The sequence below is a fragment of the Poecilia mexicana genome, unplaced genomic scaffold (genome assembly GCF_051168715.1).
Source record: "Poecilia mexicana isolate PSO_F unplaced genomic scaffold, ASM5116871v1 scaffold_14, whole genome shotgun sequence".
Classification (NCBI taxonomy): domain Eukaryota; kingdom Metazoa; phylum Chordata; class Actinopteri; order Cyprinodontiformes; family Poeciliidae; genus Poecilia; species Poecilia mexicana.
This window is the reverse complement of record NW_028263383.1, coordinates 15,959,975-15,977,100: the sequence shown is the minus strand read 5'-3', so window position 1 is coordinate 15,977,100 and position 17,126 is coordinate 15,959,975. Positions and strand designations below refer to the sequence as shown.

The following is a 17,126-nucleotide window of genomic DNA, read 5'->3' as shown; positions in this document are numbered from 1 at the left end:
ACCCCGGTAATGGCTTTTGACCTAAAAGCCACCAACAACTGTACTTTTACTGGATTTCACTGGAATCCAGATACGTCAGCTTTGATATTTTCTGCTGAGAAGAGGAAAAACCCCGACCTCATCTACATCTGGTGATCATGCCAATGGGAGCTGCTGGTTTTGAGGAGAATGCCATTACACAAGATTGCTTTCTAATATTATCCAGTGAAAATCCAGTGCAAGCATTTGCCCTTGAAAATCTGTGTTTTAATTCAATTTCAGTACAAATATGTACACATTTTTAACTATTTCCAAATCGTTAACGGGGGATTCGGGAAACTTGTGGAAGCACATGCTCCAGTCAGATGAGGCCAAATTTGATCTTTTATAGTAGAAATCTCCCTCTGCACATTGACCTGAACACCCTGTCCATATGAAGAAACGGGGTGGAAGAACCATCATGCCATGGAAGGACAGAGAATTTGGCAGGGTTTCCTTGTGTCCTTAAAGTCTTAAATTCACACATAAAAGAAAAGTTGGGCTTAAATACACTAATCACTGCTCTTAAATGTTGTGGCAGGACCATTTAATCTTACATATTCTCATATGTTTTTGGGTTGTTTTTTTTCCTCATGGGATTTTACTGTTAGTCGCACGCAGACATCATCATTGTGTCCTATATCTAGAAGTGGTTGAGGCTACCAGTAGCTAGCTGCTAATACACTCTGTGAGCTAGCTTTTTTATTTTTGAGTCTATCGTGGATGAGTACAAATTTATTGCCGTTTTTTGCCACTAGATCGCTTTGTCTAACTGATAACAAAATATCTTGTTTAAGTGAGAGAGGTCATAACAGTAAAACAGCAACATCTCTTGGGATGTTTAAGTGTCGTCTAGAAGAAACGGTGACGAGGAGAGTCGGAGGGAACGGCTTTATGCCTTTTTAACAAGTTGTAATCTGTCAGAGGAACATTTTTATATCTCGTTATGAAACAGTTCGTTTCTTAAGATTTAAAACTTGTCTTGTTTAAATGAGAAACTAACGAGAAACTTTGGTTTTAACGAGTTTTGCATCTCTTTACGTGAAAATTTCTCGTTAGGAGATGCTGCACATGAATTTACCACCATAAGGCTAGGTACATTCAGGGCAAAAAAAAACGTTTAAGCTTGGCAATATGAGGCTTAAGGCTGTAGAGAGCCATATGCAGTGCCAAGAGTCACAAACGGACCCCAGATGTTTCTGCTATACTTGGTTGTAATGCATATTTATAGTTTTTTTCTGAGCTTCATTCAAGGTAATATTAAAAATGCTTAAAAAGGTTTACATTTGACTTGCTGAAACCTGCAGATACCCTGGTTCATGTGATGCATCATTTATTATGTTAACGATTGTGGTTATAACATGACAAAATGTGAAACAGATCAATAATTTCAGCTAGATTAAATTGTCCGTTTCACTTTGCCTACCTTGTTTTTTCTTCTTGCCTTCTTAACTCCATCTATTCTGGTTCTCCTCCTCCAGGGGACACCACACAAAGGATGAGATCCGCTCCGTTTCCAACCCCTGCAGAATTGGACGCATATGCTAAGAAGGTTGCCAACAACCCCCTCACCATCAAGATCTTTCCCAATAGTGTCAAAGTCCCCCAGCGTAACCACGTGCGCCGCACGGTCAACGGGCTGGACACGTCAGGCCAGCGCTACAGCCCATATCCCCCTTCTCAGGCCAGTGCAAAGACGGGCCTCCTCGCCATCGTCAAGGCGCCCTCGGTCAAAGGCGTCCTGAAAGATTTCGACGGTAGCCGGGCTCGCTTGCACTCTGAAGTCAGTATGAACCCTCCCACTGGACCCCATCAAGTGGCTTCAACCAGCACTTTAAACCACCACCCACCTCTGCCCAGCCTGCCCCGGCCCCAGCACAGCTTGACCCACCAACAGCAGGACCTGCCTCAGACTTTACACCTACCCCTTTCTCAGCCGCAGGCTCACACTCAGAGTCTTAGACACCCTCCTCCTTTGGCCCTGCACCCTCAGGGGCCAAGCAGACTCCAGACTTTGACCCAGCACCCAGCCCTCGGCCACCCGCAGGGCCCCCCCGCAGTCATGCTTCAGCAACAGCTGCCGCCTGGCCCGCAGGCGAGCAGAAAGCTGCCGGATGGCGACGCGCCACCTAACGTTACCGTCTCTACCTCAGCCATTCCACTCTCGATGGCCGCCGGGATGCACCAAGTCCGGCAGGCTGACCTGAGCAGCATTGTGCATCAGCTCAACCAGTTCTGCCAAGCGCGGGGCCAGGGCCCTGGGGTCAACTCCATGTGCGAAGGCCACCTCGCCAACCCCAGTCCCATCAGTCGCAACCTGCTCATCAGCGCGTGCTCCAGGGTCTCCATGCACAGTAACCCGGCCACGCCTGGCTTTCCCCCACCCAACTGCGTCATTGGCCCCCAAGAAAAAGCCACTGCTCCGATGGGAGCGCATCCCCCGCCCAGCGTGGCCGGTTTGAACCACTTGCCTTCCAACCACGCTGACCCGCAGCATCTGCAGCATCACGTTCACCCCCAACCGAATCCGCTCCAACACGCCGCCCAGCAGCAGCAGCAGAAGATGCGCTCCTGGAACCCCCATCAGCTGACCCACGTCCCCCATATTCAGAACAGCATGACGCACCTCTGCAAACAGCCTTCTAGGGACCCATCCTTCCAGTTCAAAGGCATGGGCTACCCCGGGGAAGTGCTAGGCGGTCAGCCGTACTCGCTGAAGCCTCCGTTGGACCGGCCCACCCCCTCCCCACCTGTCAACAGCAACATGCCCGGCCCCATGGCCCACTACCCCAACAGCCACTACTTCCAGTCCCACATCTGGAGCAGCAGCATCCTTCCCACACCCAACAGTGACAGCTCGGGGTCTCAGGACGTAGCCATGCCATTCCACAACGCCGGCCCGGGAGGGTGTACCACGCTGGACTGTGGGCCCCCTGGGGCTCCCCATTACAGGCTCGCAACAAGCTCCACCACGTCCTCGTCCGGCCAGACTAATCTGATGCAAACGGCAGATTACTTGGGTGGGGACTTCCAGACGCCCTACTTCCGCGATCAGAATCTCGGGTTGATGGGCAAGATGCACAGGCCCCCTCTGAGCAGGGTAGGTCCAGAGGTCGGAGATGGCAGAACCGCTCTCATCCAGCACCCAGGGTACAGATAAGCTATGGCCTTGTCTCCACAACCATTATCAAACCCCTTTGTTTAGTCTTAAGAAAGGAATCACAAGAATAAAACTCAACAGATAACCTAAAGGACATCAAGTATTAAAGAGGGTAAAATAATATATTTAACGCAGAACAATAGTTTTTTTTTTCTTCTTTTTGTTTTTGTTTCATCTTGCAAGTGATCAATTCCTTGATTTTTAGTTTTGCTTTTTTTTCCTGGCTCCACAGGTAGCTATTATTTCCTGAAGTGTGTGTGTGTGTGTGTGTGTGTGTGTGTGTGTGTGTGTACGTGTGTGTGTGTGTGTATATACACACTCGTAATCCTCTCTGCTTCTTCCTCGATCATACATTGAATTTCTGTGCCTGGATTTGAACAGATTCCGTGTTATCTCTACTTCAGATCCGTAACGTGACTTTTCTTATGCATGTAAGAAAGAAGTAAGTTATCGCTCACAGAAAAATGGTGGCATCAGCTGATATTTTTGCTTTTTTTTGTGATCTTACAGGACAATATCAGGAATTTTTTGGCTGTGACTGGTTTAGACTTCACTTTGGTGGTGACGCTAAAATTAAGTACAATCACTTCCATGCAGAGAAAAGGAGACTGATGGGAAAGGGGCTACAATAACAAGTAGGATACATGTCAGCAGAGGTTTTTGTTAATTTATTTGTATAATAGGACTACTACAGATAAACTCCTTTCAGTTGGTAAAAGAAGCATGTAATCAGGTTGTTTGTACATTATGAAGATAAAGCAGGAGCAAATATGACAAAAAAAGCTAATGCTCTGTTCTGCTTATAATGCTGCAGTGAATTCAGGTAATTAAAAAAAAATAAACCTTGTTGCTAGAGCCACATTTGGCAACAAGATTCAGAAATACTAAGGGCAGACAATAATGAAAACCGTTTCCCTCCTCTACCTTAAAATGGCCAAAGTCAGGTTGATGAAGACACACCAGTATGAAATTGTGCCATCACATCTTTGTCTACTTTTCAGACTTTTTTTTTTTCTTTCGTCTTTTTTTTGTAACAAAATGTATTACTTGAATGTCGAGGCTCTTCGTTTTGCAGGTATCGAAAGGGATCTGTCGGCTCTGTGGACACTGAAGAAGTTTGTTTCAATGCGATGCAGAATCTAAAGCCAAGGCGGAGCTTTCTAACCTCCCGACCGGGTTAGGAACCGAGTCGCACGTGAGTTGCTACTGATGCTGATGTGAAGTCTGTTCTAATAGACCAAATTGATCACTTGCAAGATCATTCGGAGGGTAAACGAAACCGGCGTTTCGGTTCAACGTGAAAAACAGCAAATGCATTGTTTATTTTCTTGTACACTGGCTTACCTACTAGACTACTGTAACTTTTAATGATTGTGTGTGAATGCTGCCGGCGCAGTTAAAAGTGAGCGTTGGCATGTGTGTGCAAGTGTGTGTGTGTGTGTGTATAATACCACAATGACACCTATGTTTTGTTCACCTAACTCCCTAACAGTCCTTAAAAAGCCTTAAGTGTTTGGTCCTTGGACTTTCCTTTGACAATGAGCATGGTTTTAATTAAAAAAACCCAAATAAAGAGAAGGAGGAGGGAAAGGACATACAGAAACAGCAATTTCTTTTTTTCTTTTTCTTTTTTTGCCTTTTAATTTGAATGAAGTTTTCTTTTTTTTTTTTTTTTCTTCCATCAAGAGCAATTCCTTAGATTCCTTATGGTTGGAAAGCAAGAAAAAGGAGGAATATTTTGTAATTATATATTTTTAGCAACGTGTAGTTACTGAGCTGTAACTTTTGTTTTTCCAGTTTCAAAGCTTCAGTTTGCAGTTGTGACTATTTATACTTGATTTGCTTGTTATTTAAAATTTATTTTCCTCTTTTGTTTCTTGTACTATTGCTGTGAAATGGAAGAAGGTCCACGAGGCTTTCTTTTGTGTCATTCTGTACGACAGATAAGAGGCAAGAGCGTGAGAGTTGTGCTACTCTTTTTGTAATATTGTAATAATAAAATAAAGTTCTAATTTATGCTTTGAAATGTGTCAGAACTGTCATTTGAACAATTTGGAGGAGTCGGGCCTGATTTGATTCATGTTTGGGATTGTTGTCATTGATCAGGGTTTCTCAAAATTCAGTGTTCCTGAAACTCAGTGAGGACCGCTTAACCCATTTAACAAAGTCATGGACCACGTAACCCCTGCGATAACGCATCTTAATATATGATGCAACCTGAAATGAAAATATTAGTCTTAATTCACTTATTGGTGTTTTCTTTGTTCATCTTAATGACAAGAGTGGTGCTGTTTGGTAAATGTGACTGGCCACAACAGAGCCATGAACATGGACTTTGAAGATCTACTTGGGTATTTTGTTTTTTACAGATTCTTGCCTACTGATTCTGGAAGTGTCTAAGCTAATGATGTCAAACACATGGAAATAAAAAAAAAGTTGTTTTACTACAAAGTGCTATGTGCATTAACATTTAGGGCTATTTGTGATTTAGAAGCACAATTTAAGGAAAATAGACTTGAGTTGCTTTAACAATAATTTTTTTGTTTAACCCATTTTATTATTTATTTATTATTTCTATCAATTGTATGCAATTTTTTTATTAATTAAATAAAAATAATTGCTGTTGACCCGAAAGCAGAGAATCATTCAAAGAGCAGTTCTAACTGAAGCGATTCCTACCGTTAACCGTTCAAAGGAATCGCTAGTGAACCACACATCCACATTTAGCAGCTATGACATCCTCTGATCATATAATCTTCTTGGAGTTTTCTTTCCACCGGTAACTGCAGCTTTTCTTTTGAGTAACCCGGTTTTAAGCCAGTTTTCCATCATTATTTTTAACACAATCCTTTGGTAAGCTAGCTGTAGCATCGCACTTTGAGCTGACGTCACGGCAAATAAACTGTCGTTTACCTGCAGTACCTCGCGGGCCACTAGGGGGTGCCCGTGGACCACCAGACAACAGTTTAAGACTGCTCTAGGTAGAAGGAAGGTGGGTACGATGATCAGTAACCATTCAGGTTTAAGTTTGGCCATCTAACAGTGATATACGTCAACCGAGTTTAATATATATATGTATAAGAAAAGCTTCTACCTCTTCAAGATTGAGTTATTTGGCCTCAATGGAGAGAAGAATGTTCAGAGAAACCAAGAAGGTTTCAAACCTGGTTGTCGTATGAAGGTGAGACTGATTTGCTGTTAGTAGTGCTGGGGCAAAAAGGGTAGAATTATGGTGAAGAATTCAACTTCAACTCAAATCAAAAGAAGATTGAAACTTTAAGATGGCTGGAAATGCATACAAGTCTGATTCTGGAATGGATAAGGTAGGTTAACACTAAGCTTCTGGAGTGACCCAGACCAAAACCCAATTATGGACTAATCTTAAAAGCCGGCTCCATGGCAAGAGACCAACAAACTTAAGTGGGCTCTAACCTTCCCAAAAAGAATTGTGATCAAACATGTCTCCACAAAATGTTTGTCAAAATCATGGTATATTTTATCCTATTTGGATTCTTGATTTTAAATATCCAATAATTGACTGCAAATACTACTTTTTTTATATATTGTCAGTACACTGGGCAAAAAAATGTTCAAATGCCTCTCTGAAAAGCCAAAATGATCACCTTTTATTTGCATAACATAAGGAAACTACGACGAGAGCCGCACAGCCAAATAAGTGACTGAACAAAAAGGTCTGGAACACGTACAATTTGTAACTGTGTCAGCCGGTGCCGAAGGTGGCGATTGTTGCTCCGATTGCTATGCTTTCATGCCCTTTTTCCTGGCCTGCCTCTGCCTCATGGCTAGAGGAAGTCGAGTAGACGAAGGCAAGCTGTGAAATCTGCAGGCCTGATCTGACTGCAGTAGATTTAGCTTGTCTGGCTGTGATGAAAATGGGACCTGCATAAAGGGCACCCAGCAGGAGAGGAAGGATCAGCACCTTGATGATCAGTAGAACGCCATGATGGATTTTAAGCCACGCCAGAGGCACAGGAAGGTTGGGGCGCCTTTGCACCGCTCGTGTTCAAAATCAGCTCGTTGACATACGCATCGCAAGACATTTTAATTAAAAATACAACATTTCATCTAGGATTAAGCAAAACTTATTACAGCATGCCTAAAGGTAAATTTTTAAGAGTTATTGACATCAAACAGAAAGACCCTCAACATTTTCCTTGGTACTGTTGATATTACTTGAATGTTTCTTCTGAAATTGTATTTACAACAACGCAAACACTGCAAGTCACTTAAGGAAACAGTTCCAGCTGTTCTCTGTTCAACAATAATATGTTTGAGTTGGAAAACCTTATTACTTGTATCATTCAGACTGTGTGACCATTTTTAAGTCTTCATATATTCAGGGGGCTCATCTCAGTGGACTGAGGCATCCTACTCCTTCTCCAAGTGCCCTCCATGAAAATGCCTCTCCAGCTCCTCCCTGTGGAAAAACAAGGACATATTACAAGATCTGGATTTATGTACAGTCTTAGAGACTTTTTGTTTGTTTGTTTTTTTAACAACCTCTGTTAAATCGTCTGGAAGTGCTGTCCAAATCAGGCTTCTGGCCCCGATCACAGGATCCTGGATCCTCACTGATGTTGACCAGGTTGGTGTTCCATTTGTTCCAGTTCATTTCCTCGACCCTAAGGAGACGAGGCGACGCATGCTTCCATTACTTCCAGCTGTGCAACACCTGAGGTAGTTTAAAATGGCTTGAAACCTTGTGAACTGTGCATCGGTTGACCCTGAACACATAGCTGAATTTTCTGTTAATTATATACAGGACTAAACCTTTGTCTCGGCTCTCTGATTAGTTCTTGCTGAGGTTTCCCAATTTTCCAGCTGCTCAGAAGATGAGTCAGTAGTATCAGGAGTTTTGCTTCACAGCGTAAGAAATTCCCCCCCCCCAAAAAAAGATTATCAACATATAGTTGAAACCAGACATACAATTATATTTAGCCAAATGTTACCTGTTCAGTCCTCCAGGTTAAAGATTACTCCTTTTAACACACTTTTTTTTTGTCGCAATGCAAAATGTTAGTACTTTAACATATTATTTACTTAAAAATCTAACCTAGTGAAGAGTAATTCAATATGTTAAATCAAAAAACACTTGAATTGGTTCATATCTGATTCAGAACTGGGTTGGCAAAATAACCTAGACTAGGTTTTAACTCCAGCTCAACAGTTTACTATTAATGTTTGGAGTTCTGCAGCGTGTTTCTTAATTCTGTCCTCTTACTTTTGCTTCTTTGCTGTTTCTCTGTGTGAAAGTTTTGCTTTCTGTTGCTCATATCCCAAACTTTAGATAAATGAATGATTGCAGGTTCACTTTATCAGTATTTACCTCCAATAATATATTTACAATGCTTTCCATTGTCCTTCCTTCCATCTTTAGTGGACTTCTTACCTGTGTAGGGCCTTTTGTTCATATAAATAATGTATCCAAGTTATTTGCCTCTAAAGCCTACTTCTAGAGGCAAATAAGACGATGAAGCCCTTGTATATCTGAAGAGTCAAACATGGCTGCTCAGCTTGAATGATATGAGCACTGCCTGGATTGAAAGCCTATGACTTAATGTCAGTCAACCCGGAAGGCCTGAAACTCTACAAAGTCAACAGCACTCTAAGAACTTTTGTTGCAAACTCCATTAGGCTGTGGAAAACCACCAATTTCAAGCCAATTGTGGAAATCTTCATCAAATGTAGCATAAACTAAGCCAATGCTCTGTCTCCAATGTTGTTCTGCACAGACCAGATTGTGTATAAACTTAGAAATGGGGCAACTATCGGTCACCTCCTCTACATAGATGACATCAAGCAGTATGCTAAGAGTGAACAAGACAATGACTCTCCAATCCACATCACCAGGATCTGCAGCTGGGACAGAAGAATGCCAACCAGGCTAGTTAAATGTGGGTGGTGGATGGCAAAGAATCAGGTTTTACCAATCACAAAAGTATAAACATAGGTTTCACAGCCATTTGTGTGTTTGAGTAGCTGAAATAAACGTAAAGAGGCCTACCTGAAACACCTTCGACGATCGTCTCCAAAAGCGGTGCTGAGTTTCCTCTCCACCCCAGAGCGAAAACTGTTCTTCAGACAGCAGGGTAGCCTCTTCTCCATGTCCATGATTGTGACAGCCCTCTGGGGACGACCACACCAACCCGTTTAACTACTGCTCTCTTCAATAAATAAAAAAAGGAACGCCAGTCACTCACCTGCAGCCTCCAAATGCTGGCACTCTCCTCGGTGATCTTTTCCACTGTGCGGCTCATTAGGGCTATAAGCATGTTGAGGAGCAGGATGTAGGTGAGAATGATGTAGAAAATAAGAAGGACATAGAAGACCTCCATGTACTGGTAATCCTGGGTGAACTCCATGTCGCCCATGCCTATGGTGAACTTGAAGAGCTGCAGGGTAGTGTAGGAGATGTTTCTGTAGGTGGGCGTGAAACACTCTGTGTCGGGTTTGGCAGTAGCAAACAATCCTTGCCTCCCTTTTCCTGTTGTGTTTTCAGGAGGAGGTTGTATGAGGAGTGTGACCACGGCTGTAACAGGAGACAAAATGTAATTTCATGTCAAAACTGGGGTGAAAATACTGACAAGCCTGGAGTTGTTAACTCTCTAATTACTCAGGATAAGATAAAATACAGTACCTGCTGAGAATCCAAAGAGGAAAACAATATAAACAAAAAGGAAGCGCAGGATATCGCTGAGGATCATCTGCAAAGAAATCAGGTATTAGATGTCAAATCCTCTACTGCAGTGTCAGTTGCAGCTGATTGATATCGCTACCTTCTGTATCATGACACTGTAGATGCCCATGTGTTTGTCTCCCCTGGAGTAGTAGAGCACGTTCACCCAGCTGAGAGCCAGACAGATCACCAGGAAGCCCAGATACTCCTGCCTCCCCGCCCAGTACAGAACAGTGGCAGCCAGGAACAGTAAGCCCTGAGAGAAGCTAGCAACAGCATGGATGTTAGTACGACTCAGTGCATGTGACCCAAGTTTACTTGTAGTCACTGCAGCCTTGGCAATAATAGTCATATCTAGTGAACTATTTCAAATATTGGCTTGTTACAACCACAAACTTGTAACAAAACCACACAATTTGTTTGGATTTTTTATATCCATCTGTGACAATACAGATAGATATGTAACTGTGTGTAGGAAGAAAGACTTTTTTCTTTTTTTTTTAAATGAGGTCATTCTCTCAGGGGAAGAGTGTATATTTGCCTCATTTTCACTTATTTTTTTGTTTGGAAACATTATTTCATTTCTTTTCGACTTCGTAATCATGAGCTGCTGTGTTTTTGTTTGACATACAAAATTCCAGTAAATTCCTCAAAATGTTAGCAAGTATGTGTGTTAGACACTGTAGAAATAAAATAATGGTAGAAAAATCTACTCACAAGAGAATCTCATAATATCCATCAATCAGCAGTGACTGCAGCTTTGGCCTCTTCCTCTTCATTTCTATAATCTGGGAATTTTGACAATCACAGAGGTTTTACTAAGCTTAAACTGCCACAAGGTGGCAACATAAACCACTGGGTGAAAATGTGGCCCACATACCCCAAAGACAAAGAAATAGCAGTTGGCTAGTAAAGTCAGCAGCTGGCCAAAAACATACAGGTAATCCCAGGCGTCGTCAGGGATAAACGGAAGCTGTGGGACACAGAGGAGACATCAGTCCAGGTCCGTCTCAGGCTCTGTTGAACACTGTGTAAATCTGTTTACCTGTGTAGCATCTTTTTTATTGTAGGCTACAGTAGTGAATATGACCAGGTACACAAGGTAGACCAGGAAGTTGAAAAAAAACATTCCTCCTCCAAACTTCTTCCACTTATCCTCCAGGAGGCAGCTGAGCGGCTCCTTCTCCAGCATCTCGTGGCGGTTCTGAGAAGAGACACGACCTTGTGACCTTGATGACAGCTTAAGGTTTTTCTGAGTTTGCCTGCAAAGCTGGGACTCACAGGAATTTCACTGCCATATATCAGAATTTCCAGAACAGAGTTGTTCTCATATGAGTCCACAGAGGACAGGTCGTACAGAGAACTGTGGACGGGTCCGTAAACCCACTCAGTGAATTTACGGGACAAGTGCTTGTAGTGATTCTCCTGGAATTCCCTTTGGAGGATGTGAGAAAATACCTGCAGACAAATAACAGAAAGGAAGTTACTTATGTTCCACATCATATTTGCCATAAATTCACGATAAATTCACACCAAAACATGATTGGGGCAATAAATAAGGCTATGAGCACTTTGGCGCCATAGTTAGTGTTTAGTGTAAGAACTAAACAACCATATTACTCTTATTTTCAAAAGAACAAATCATTAGTCTGAGTTTGCATTTACCCCAATCTTGCCATTCTTGGCAGCCAGTTTGAGAGCTGTGAGTCCGTCGTTGTTCTCTTTCTCCTCCAGTTTTATCTTGGGATGCAGTCGGGCAGTGATCTTTAGGATGCGATCATAAATGGCCGTTATGAATTCTGTGTTCCCATTCGAGTTATCGGCCACCAACACCAGGGCGTGCAGCACTGTGTTGCCGTGAGAGTCTGCCATCTTGGCGTCCGCTGGATACTCATTCTCCATTAAGTAGCCGACTATGTCAGGCTGGTTTGTGCAGGCTGCTAGAGAAAGGGGCAGCTCACCTATAATGGAATAATTAAACAACATGCATCACAACACATACTGTCCTAACTTTATAAACACAGGATGCCAGAAAACTATGAACTTTTACCAGAAAACTGTGAGCTTTTGCCACACAAGACTGTCCTTCTGGCTGAATATTGTTAATGTTATTAATGCTGCACACACTGATTTTGACACTATATACTGTGCAGCCCTAATAGTTGTGTCTTTTGAGAAATTAAATGTAAATTCTAGTGATGGTGTAGAAATTATCCAGCCAGTGTGGACTGGAGAAAATGTAAGTAAAATCGCACTTGTGCAGCTAGATACTATTATTTGTTAGCTAGCAAGACAAGTATTTAGTTTGGAACTAAATATTTAACTAGCTAGCAAGCTCAATATTTAGTTTACATATTAAATATTCTCACTAGCAAGCATTTAGCTTCAAGCTAAATATTTACCCCCGAGCTAGGGCTCAGCTAAATATTTAAGCTAATATTAAAATTCACGTCCCAATAACCGGAAGTGGACAATGAAAATAAAGCTGAGTTTTTTTAACCTCTTTATGAACTCCTGCTGATGATTAATGTTGACGTCTGTTTAAATTAAAACTGCTCGTCCTTTGTTTTTAAGCTGAAATGTACAAAAAAGAGCAAAACAAAAAGATGACGAAGAGGTGAGAGGAAGTAATTCAGTCTCGCCAGCTACGAAGAGGTTCGTATGGCCGAGTTTATTATATCTTCATATTACATAAACAGGTACAAATTTAGCTTGCTAATTAATATTTAGTTTTAAACTCTGACATTTATGAATTAATTAATAAGATGTTGAACATATAACTTTGAAAAATGAGACTCCATTACTTTTCTCTTGCGGCTGTTAATTTGCTGTTGATTTTTACCTGCGTCACTTCAACTTTACAAACGACATCCCATATTGTTAGCGCAAAAATATTACTTTACTAATTATTAGAAAATGGGAAAGAAATATGGTTTTGTGACTTTCTACCTTGTCAAAAACATATTCAACAAATTTAAAAGATTCAAATTGTCAGAAGTGCAAATAAAATGTTGTGCAAAACATCTGTGTTAAGTTTTGAGGCCATGGTTGGCGACAAAGTCTGACTCCCAGTGTCATATCACCTACTATAACTTAATGCCAACCAACAAGATATTTAGAATGGTCTTCCAGCCGAATCCTTTTGCTATATTTGTCACACAGAAAGTAGATTTGGTCAGAACTGCTGCGTTTTTTAGATAAATACAAAACCTTTGTCGGAAGCAAATCAGTGTCCTATGAGAAAAAAGATTTACCAAAGTAGAAGTTGGGACCATCATGAGGCTGAAAAAACTTCCCACAGGCTTTGGCATGAACATCTGCACCTTTGCTGACCAGCAGCTTTACGTAGGACATACTCCTCCTCTCAATGGCTATGTGTAGAGCAGTCTGACCTATAAGAAGACATAGCAAAACATATATTTTATTATTTTGTTATTGTTGTTAAAAAAGGACATTATTAAAAACAGTGGAACATGGAGAAAGAGAGCAGACTGACAAGTTTAAGCTTTTATTCATAAGAAAGTTTACCTTTATAGTAGCTGTCGGTGAAGGCGGCATTCACAAACTCTTTTATGTCGCCGATCCTCTCTGAAACTTTGACCAGCTCCTCTATGGTTTCGTTCTTGCCATCTTTGAGGTGCAGCAGAGCTTTCATCAGGGCGGTTTTACCGTACGACTGATCTGTGGATGTGACCGCATGTTGGGGGAGTCAGAACACAGATCTGCTGTTTGGGACACCATCTGGGTCATGTACACACTTACACAGAGAGTCAGAGAGTTTCTTCATGTTCTGATGCAAGTACTGGTATAGGCCGTCCAGTTTGTTGACGTCCCTGCTGGCCACTGCTTCAAACAGACGCTCAATGGTGAATGTGGAGCTGTCTCTCTTTGGCTGTGATGCCTCACCTCGAATCCCTCTGGAAGCAAAAGTTGTTGCATATCTCAGGGTTTTTACTGCAGATCAAGCAGTTTGTTAGTCCATTGTAATCAGTAATAAGTGGCTTGACAGCTCACAGTTCCCCTGCTGTAATGTAATGGCAAATTAAGGCAGAATCAGTTTATGTCTGTGTGCTGAGACTCACTTGTCAAAATTGAGATTGAATCGGATCTGAGGCTTGACCTGCTCCATTTCCTCCTGGTAGTCGGTGTCCATGGGGGCTTTAGGGGCCTCTTTGCTCAAACCTAAAGCAGAAGCCAAACCATCCTTCTTTGGTGCTTTTTGCTTCTGTTTCTCCTCCTCTGTTCTGTCATCTGCCTCCAGATGGAAATCAAAAATATCTGACTTCCTCATCTTTACGTAAAACTCTGGTAATCTGGAATGAAACATGACAGGTGTTTTCACATTCAGTGGGTCTCAAAGGGAGCAATCGTACAATCATTTTTGTGTAAATACCTCCTGAGTATTATGTGCATGCCATGATGTATTTTCTTGACTACTGTTGTGTTTTAGCAATATACTTGAATTAGTTCTGGTTAGAAAGCTAACCATTCTTGGCCTGCGTAGTTCAATTACCAGTTGGTTGTAGTTTTGAGACAGAACAAATCCAGGTTAACTCAGCTGGTTGTAGATTGGGGTTCCACAAGGCTGCTGTCCAAGTTCCTTGCTTTATTTAGTGTAATAGCACTTATTACAAATATTAGTTAGGCTGCCGTTAGAACCATATGATTCTGGTGTCATGACAATGGGAATGAATGTGATTAAACTCAAAAAGGTTATTAATGGGGGTGCAGTGATAAATTGGCCTGATTTCCTTCATTTTGGGAGATTTGTGATTGTTCGATATTTGGTGTGAAGCCGATCTTATCCACCAATCTTATTTGCCTCGTCAAAAGTCTAAAATTCAACCAGAAAGGTTCGACTGACAGACATGGTCAAGTCTGCAGGTTTGCAGTTAGCAATAGTCACTCCAATGTTGACACCTCTGCAACTTTCTTGCTATATTTAGCAACATTTCAAACAAAGAAAGAAAAATCTGTATCGTCCAAAATTGGAATCAGCAGGTCAGGCTTTTCAAAGGTGGCAGTCAGCGATCGGCCAGAAAACTATAATCAGTTCACCCCTAGTTATTTATGATTTTTGAAAGCTAAAAATGCATTGAACACCTGATTTTATACATTTTCAGTTGAAATTATAAATCCATTCAAAATTCTTGACATCTTAATTGAAGCCCATCATTTAGTATTCTGTGCTTGAGAAATAAATTCAGTCATTTGCCATTACTTTAGCTAAAGGACGTCTCCATCTCTTACTATCATGATAGAAAAGTAAATGCACAGATAATCTTTTCTCTTATCTCCTTTCGGGGAAGCACTTAAGAGATGTTGGTTCCTGAACCTCACGCTTTATAGACACTGTTTACTCCACTGAAGTCTAACTCAAAGAAAGGCTCTTAGATACACTTAATGCTTTATTTAAATTGATGGTAGCTGATTTATTTATATGTTGTCTAATTGTGTAATAGGTAAGTGTTTATATGCCATTTTCCACTAGTTTTAGAAAACCTTTATTAATTTCTCAATGGGTAATTTATCTTAAGCATATTTGTTTGTAGTTTATTTTCTCTATATAATTTTAACTGTTTACCATATTATTTACGTACAAAAAAAAAAGCATTTTGTTGTGCGTTAAGCAGCATTTAGCGCATTGTGAAATTTTACCCATTGATTTCAGAGCCCTGTCAGATGAGTAAAAAAGCCTTGGGATAAATTTAGCTTTAATTTCATAACATTTCCTGCAGATAAGGGGAATCTTATTGCAAACTTCAGCTCGCCTCACTCAGTTTCTTCAGGGAGTCACTGACAGTGGTTAAAGCTGTGGGCAGGAAGGGTGCACCAAAGCGAGGTTTCTTCTCTTCTTCTCTCTGAAGAAACCTCTGAGGTTACATTACAGTCTCTGAATGCTTAGCGTTGTACATTATGATCTTTGTTTTATGACGAATCCTTCTGTGCAAAATTATCTCTAGAAGTTTCCTCCCCAGAATAAACCCAGCCTTCTTTTGTCAGGTTTTTGAGCCTCCGGTGCCCCTACGCCGACAGATAATGGCAGCCTATATTTCACTGTCAATAACAGACTCCTTCTGTTCACGTCTTACTGTAAACATAGAAAGACCTAAGCTTCTTTAAGAAGAACAGTCTGCTCTGTGGTATTTATACCCCTCCATCAACTTCACTTCTGACACCATGAAGAAACAGTGTTTACTGCCAATAAAAAGCTTGATCTAAGTCACATCGGTTCCAGTTAAACCCCCACTGACAAACTTCACATTTGAATATGTCAGATCTTTCTTCAAAAAGGCTTTTTAATCTCAATGAGACATTTTTCTTTCCAGAATAAACAAAGGATACAATTTGTGATGAGCTCTAAAAGGCTTCTTTTTTTTTTTTTGACATCACTCCCATTTGGGAGATAAATTGTTTTTATATGATTTGGAGGCATTGCGATTTTGGAAGCTATTTGATTTCTCGTGTCTTCACGTCTTTCCGACTATTCATTTTTTGTCACTGTTCCAGATATTTGACAGTATCATCTGCATACATCTTTACTATTTTCAAGCATTTTCACATGCAAGCAAGGCATCCATATTTACAGCCATAACCATGACTGTAAATATGGATGAGTTTATTTTCCTGTGGCATTTTCTTGATTGAACAAACTCTGCCTCATCCGGATGGCATGTTCTCTAGTCTTTCCCATTTTTTATGCCATGTACGCCAAAGGGAAACAAAAAGGGAATTGGTAACTGACTAAAAGTTAATTAAAAGTTAAAAACTCTGATCTATGTAGATGGTAAAGTGCACCTTGAAAAATGCTTGATTACAATTATTAATCTGAATTTTTATTAAACGATGTACAGAAGACTTAAGTAAAAGAAAAACAAATCATCTTAAAGGGGCATTTGTTTCACCACTAAATAAATTTGCACAAATTAACGTTTGATATTTTAACTCTATGTATCCATGAATTTATTTTAAAAATGTTAGCATGTTTTTCCAGTGATTGATTGATTGAAAGCTCTCAAGAGAAGAAATCTCAACATTTCAATCACATTTGGACATATAAACCTTCCCTCCACTTGATCAATTACATGGCAGACCAGTTTCCTGTAACCAATAAGGAAGCAGACCACTGAGTATGTTTAAATCCAGTGTGAATCATGTTAACCACAAAGTTTCACATCTCTGGCCTTTAAATACACCCTCATTTCTTTCAGACATGTGATCTTTCCTTCCTGGTGACCAACAAAGATGTTT

At 41.0% G+C, this 17,126-nt stretch overlaps 2 protein-coding genes across 2 annotated transcripts in view; one reads left to right on the top strand and one right to left on the bottom strand.

Moving 5' to 3' along the window:
• The window catches only part of fam222ba (family with sequence similarity 222 member Ba), a 56,497-nt gene extending 51,293 nt beyond the window's left edge, over positions 1-5,204 (top strand). The window contains exon 3 of the mRNA XM_015012326.2: positions 1,500-5,204. Coding sequence (XP_014867812.1) covers positions 1,500-3,178 — 1,679 coding nt within the window. The 3' untranslated portion in view covers positions 3,179-5,204. The remainder of the gene's footprint in view (positions 1-1,499) is intronic.
• Positions 5,205-7,222: 2,018 nt separating this feature from the next.
• On the bottom strand, positions 7,223-14,217 carry trpv1 (transient receptor potential cation channel, subfamily V, member 1). The gene is made up of 15 exons (XM_088012269.1): positions 13,958-14,217; positions 13,638-13,792; positions 13,404-13,556; positions 13,130-13,267; positions 11,541-11,836; positions 11,157-11,333; positions 10,921-11,079; positions 10,756-10,848; positions 10,593-10,663; positions 9,976-10,141; positions 9,837-9,903; positions 9,400-9,728; positions 9,204-9,325; positions 7,700-7,821; positions 7,223-7,616 (listed from the first exon to the last, which is right to left on the bottom strand). Exons 1-15 carry the CDS (start codon positions 14,200-14,202, stop codon positions 7,528-7,530), a joined length of 2,382 nt encoding a protein of 793 aa, XP_087868395.1. The 5' UTR covers positions 14,203-14,217; the 3' UTR covers positions 7,223-7,527.
• Between the last annotated feature and the right edge of the window lie 2,909 nt (positions 14,218-17,126).

Bases quoted from the DNA above. Each gene is read 5' to 3' on its own strand.
- trpv1 (XM_088012269.1), bottom strand. From the start codon at position 14,202: ATGTTTCATTCCAGATTACCAGAGTTTTACGTAAAGATGAGGAAGTCA. The intron at 10,664-10,755 runs GTATGTGGGCCA...CAAAATTCCCAG, and splicing joins GCTATTTCTTTGTCTTTGGG to ATTATAGAAATGAAGAGGAA. The intron at 9,326-9,399 runs GTGAGTGACTGG...GGTCGTCCCCAG, and splicing joins CCAGCATTTGGAGGCTGCAG to AGGGCTGTCACAATCATGGA.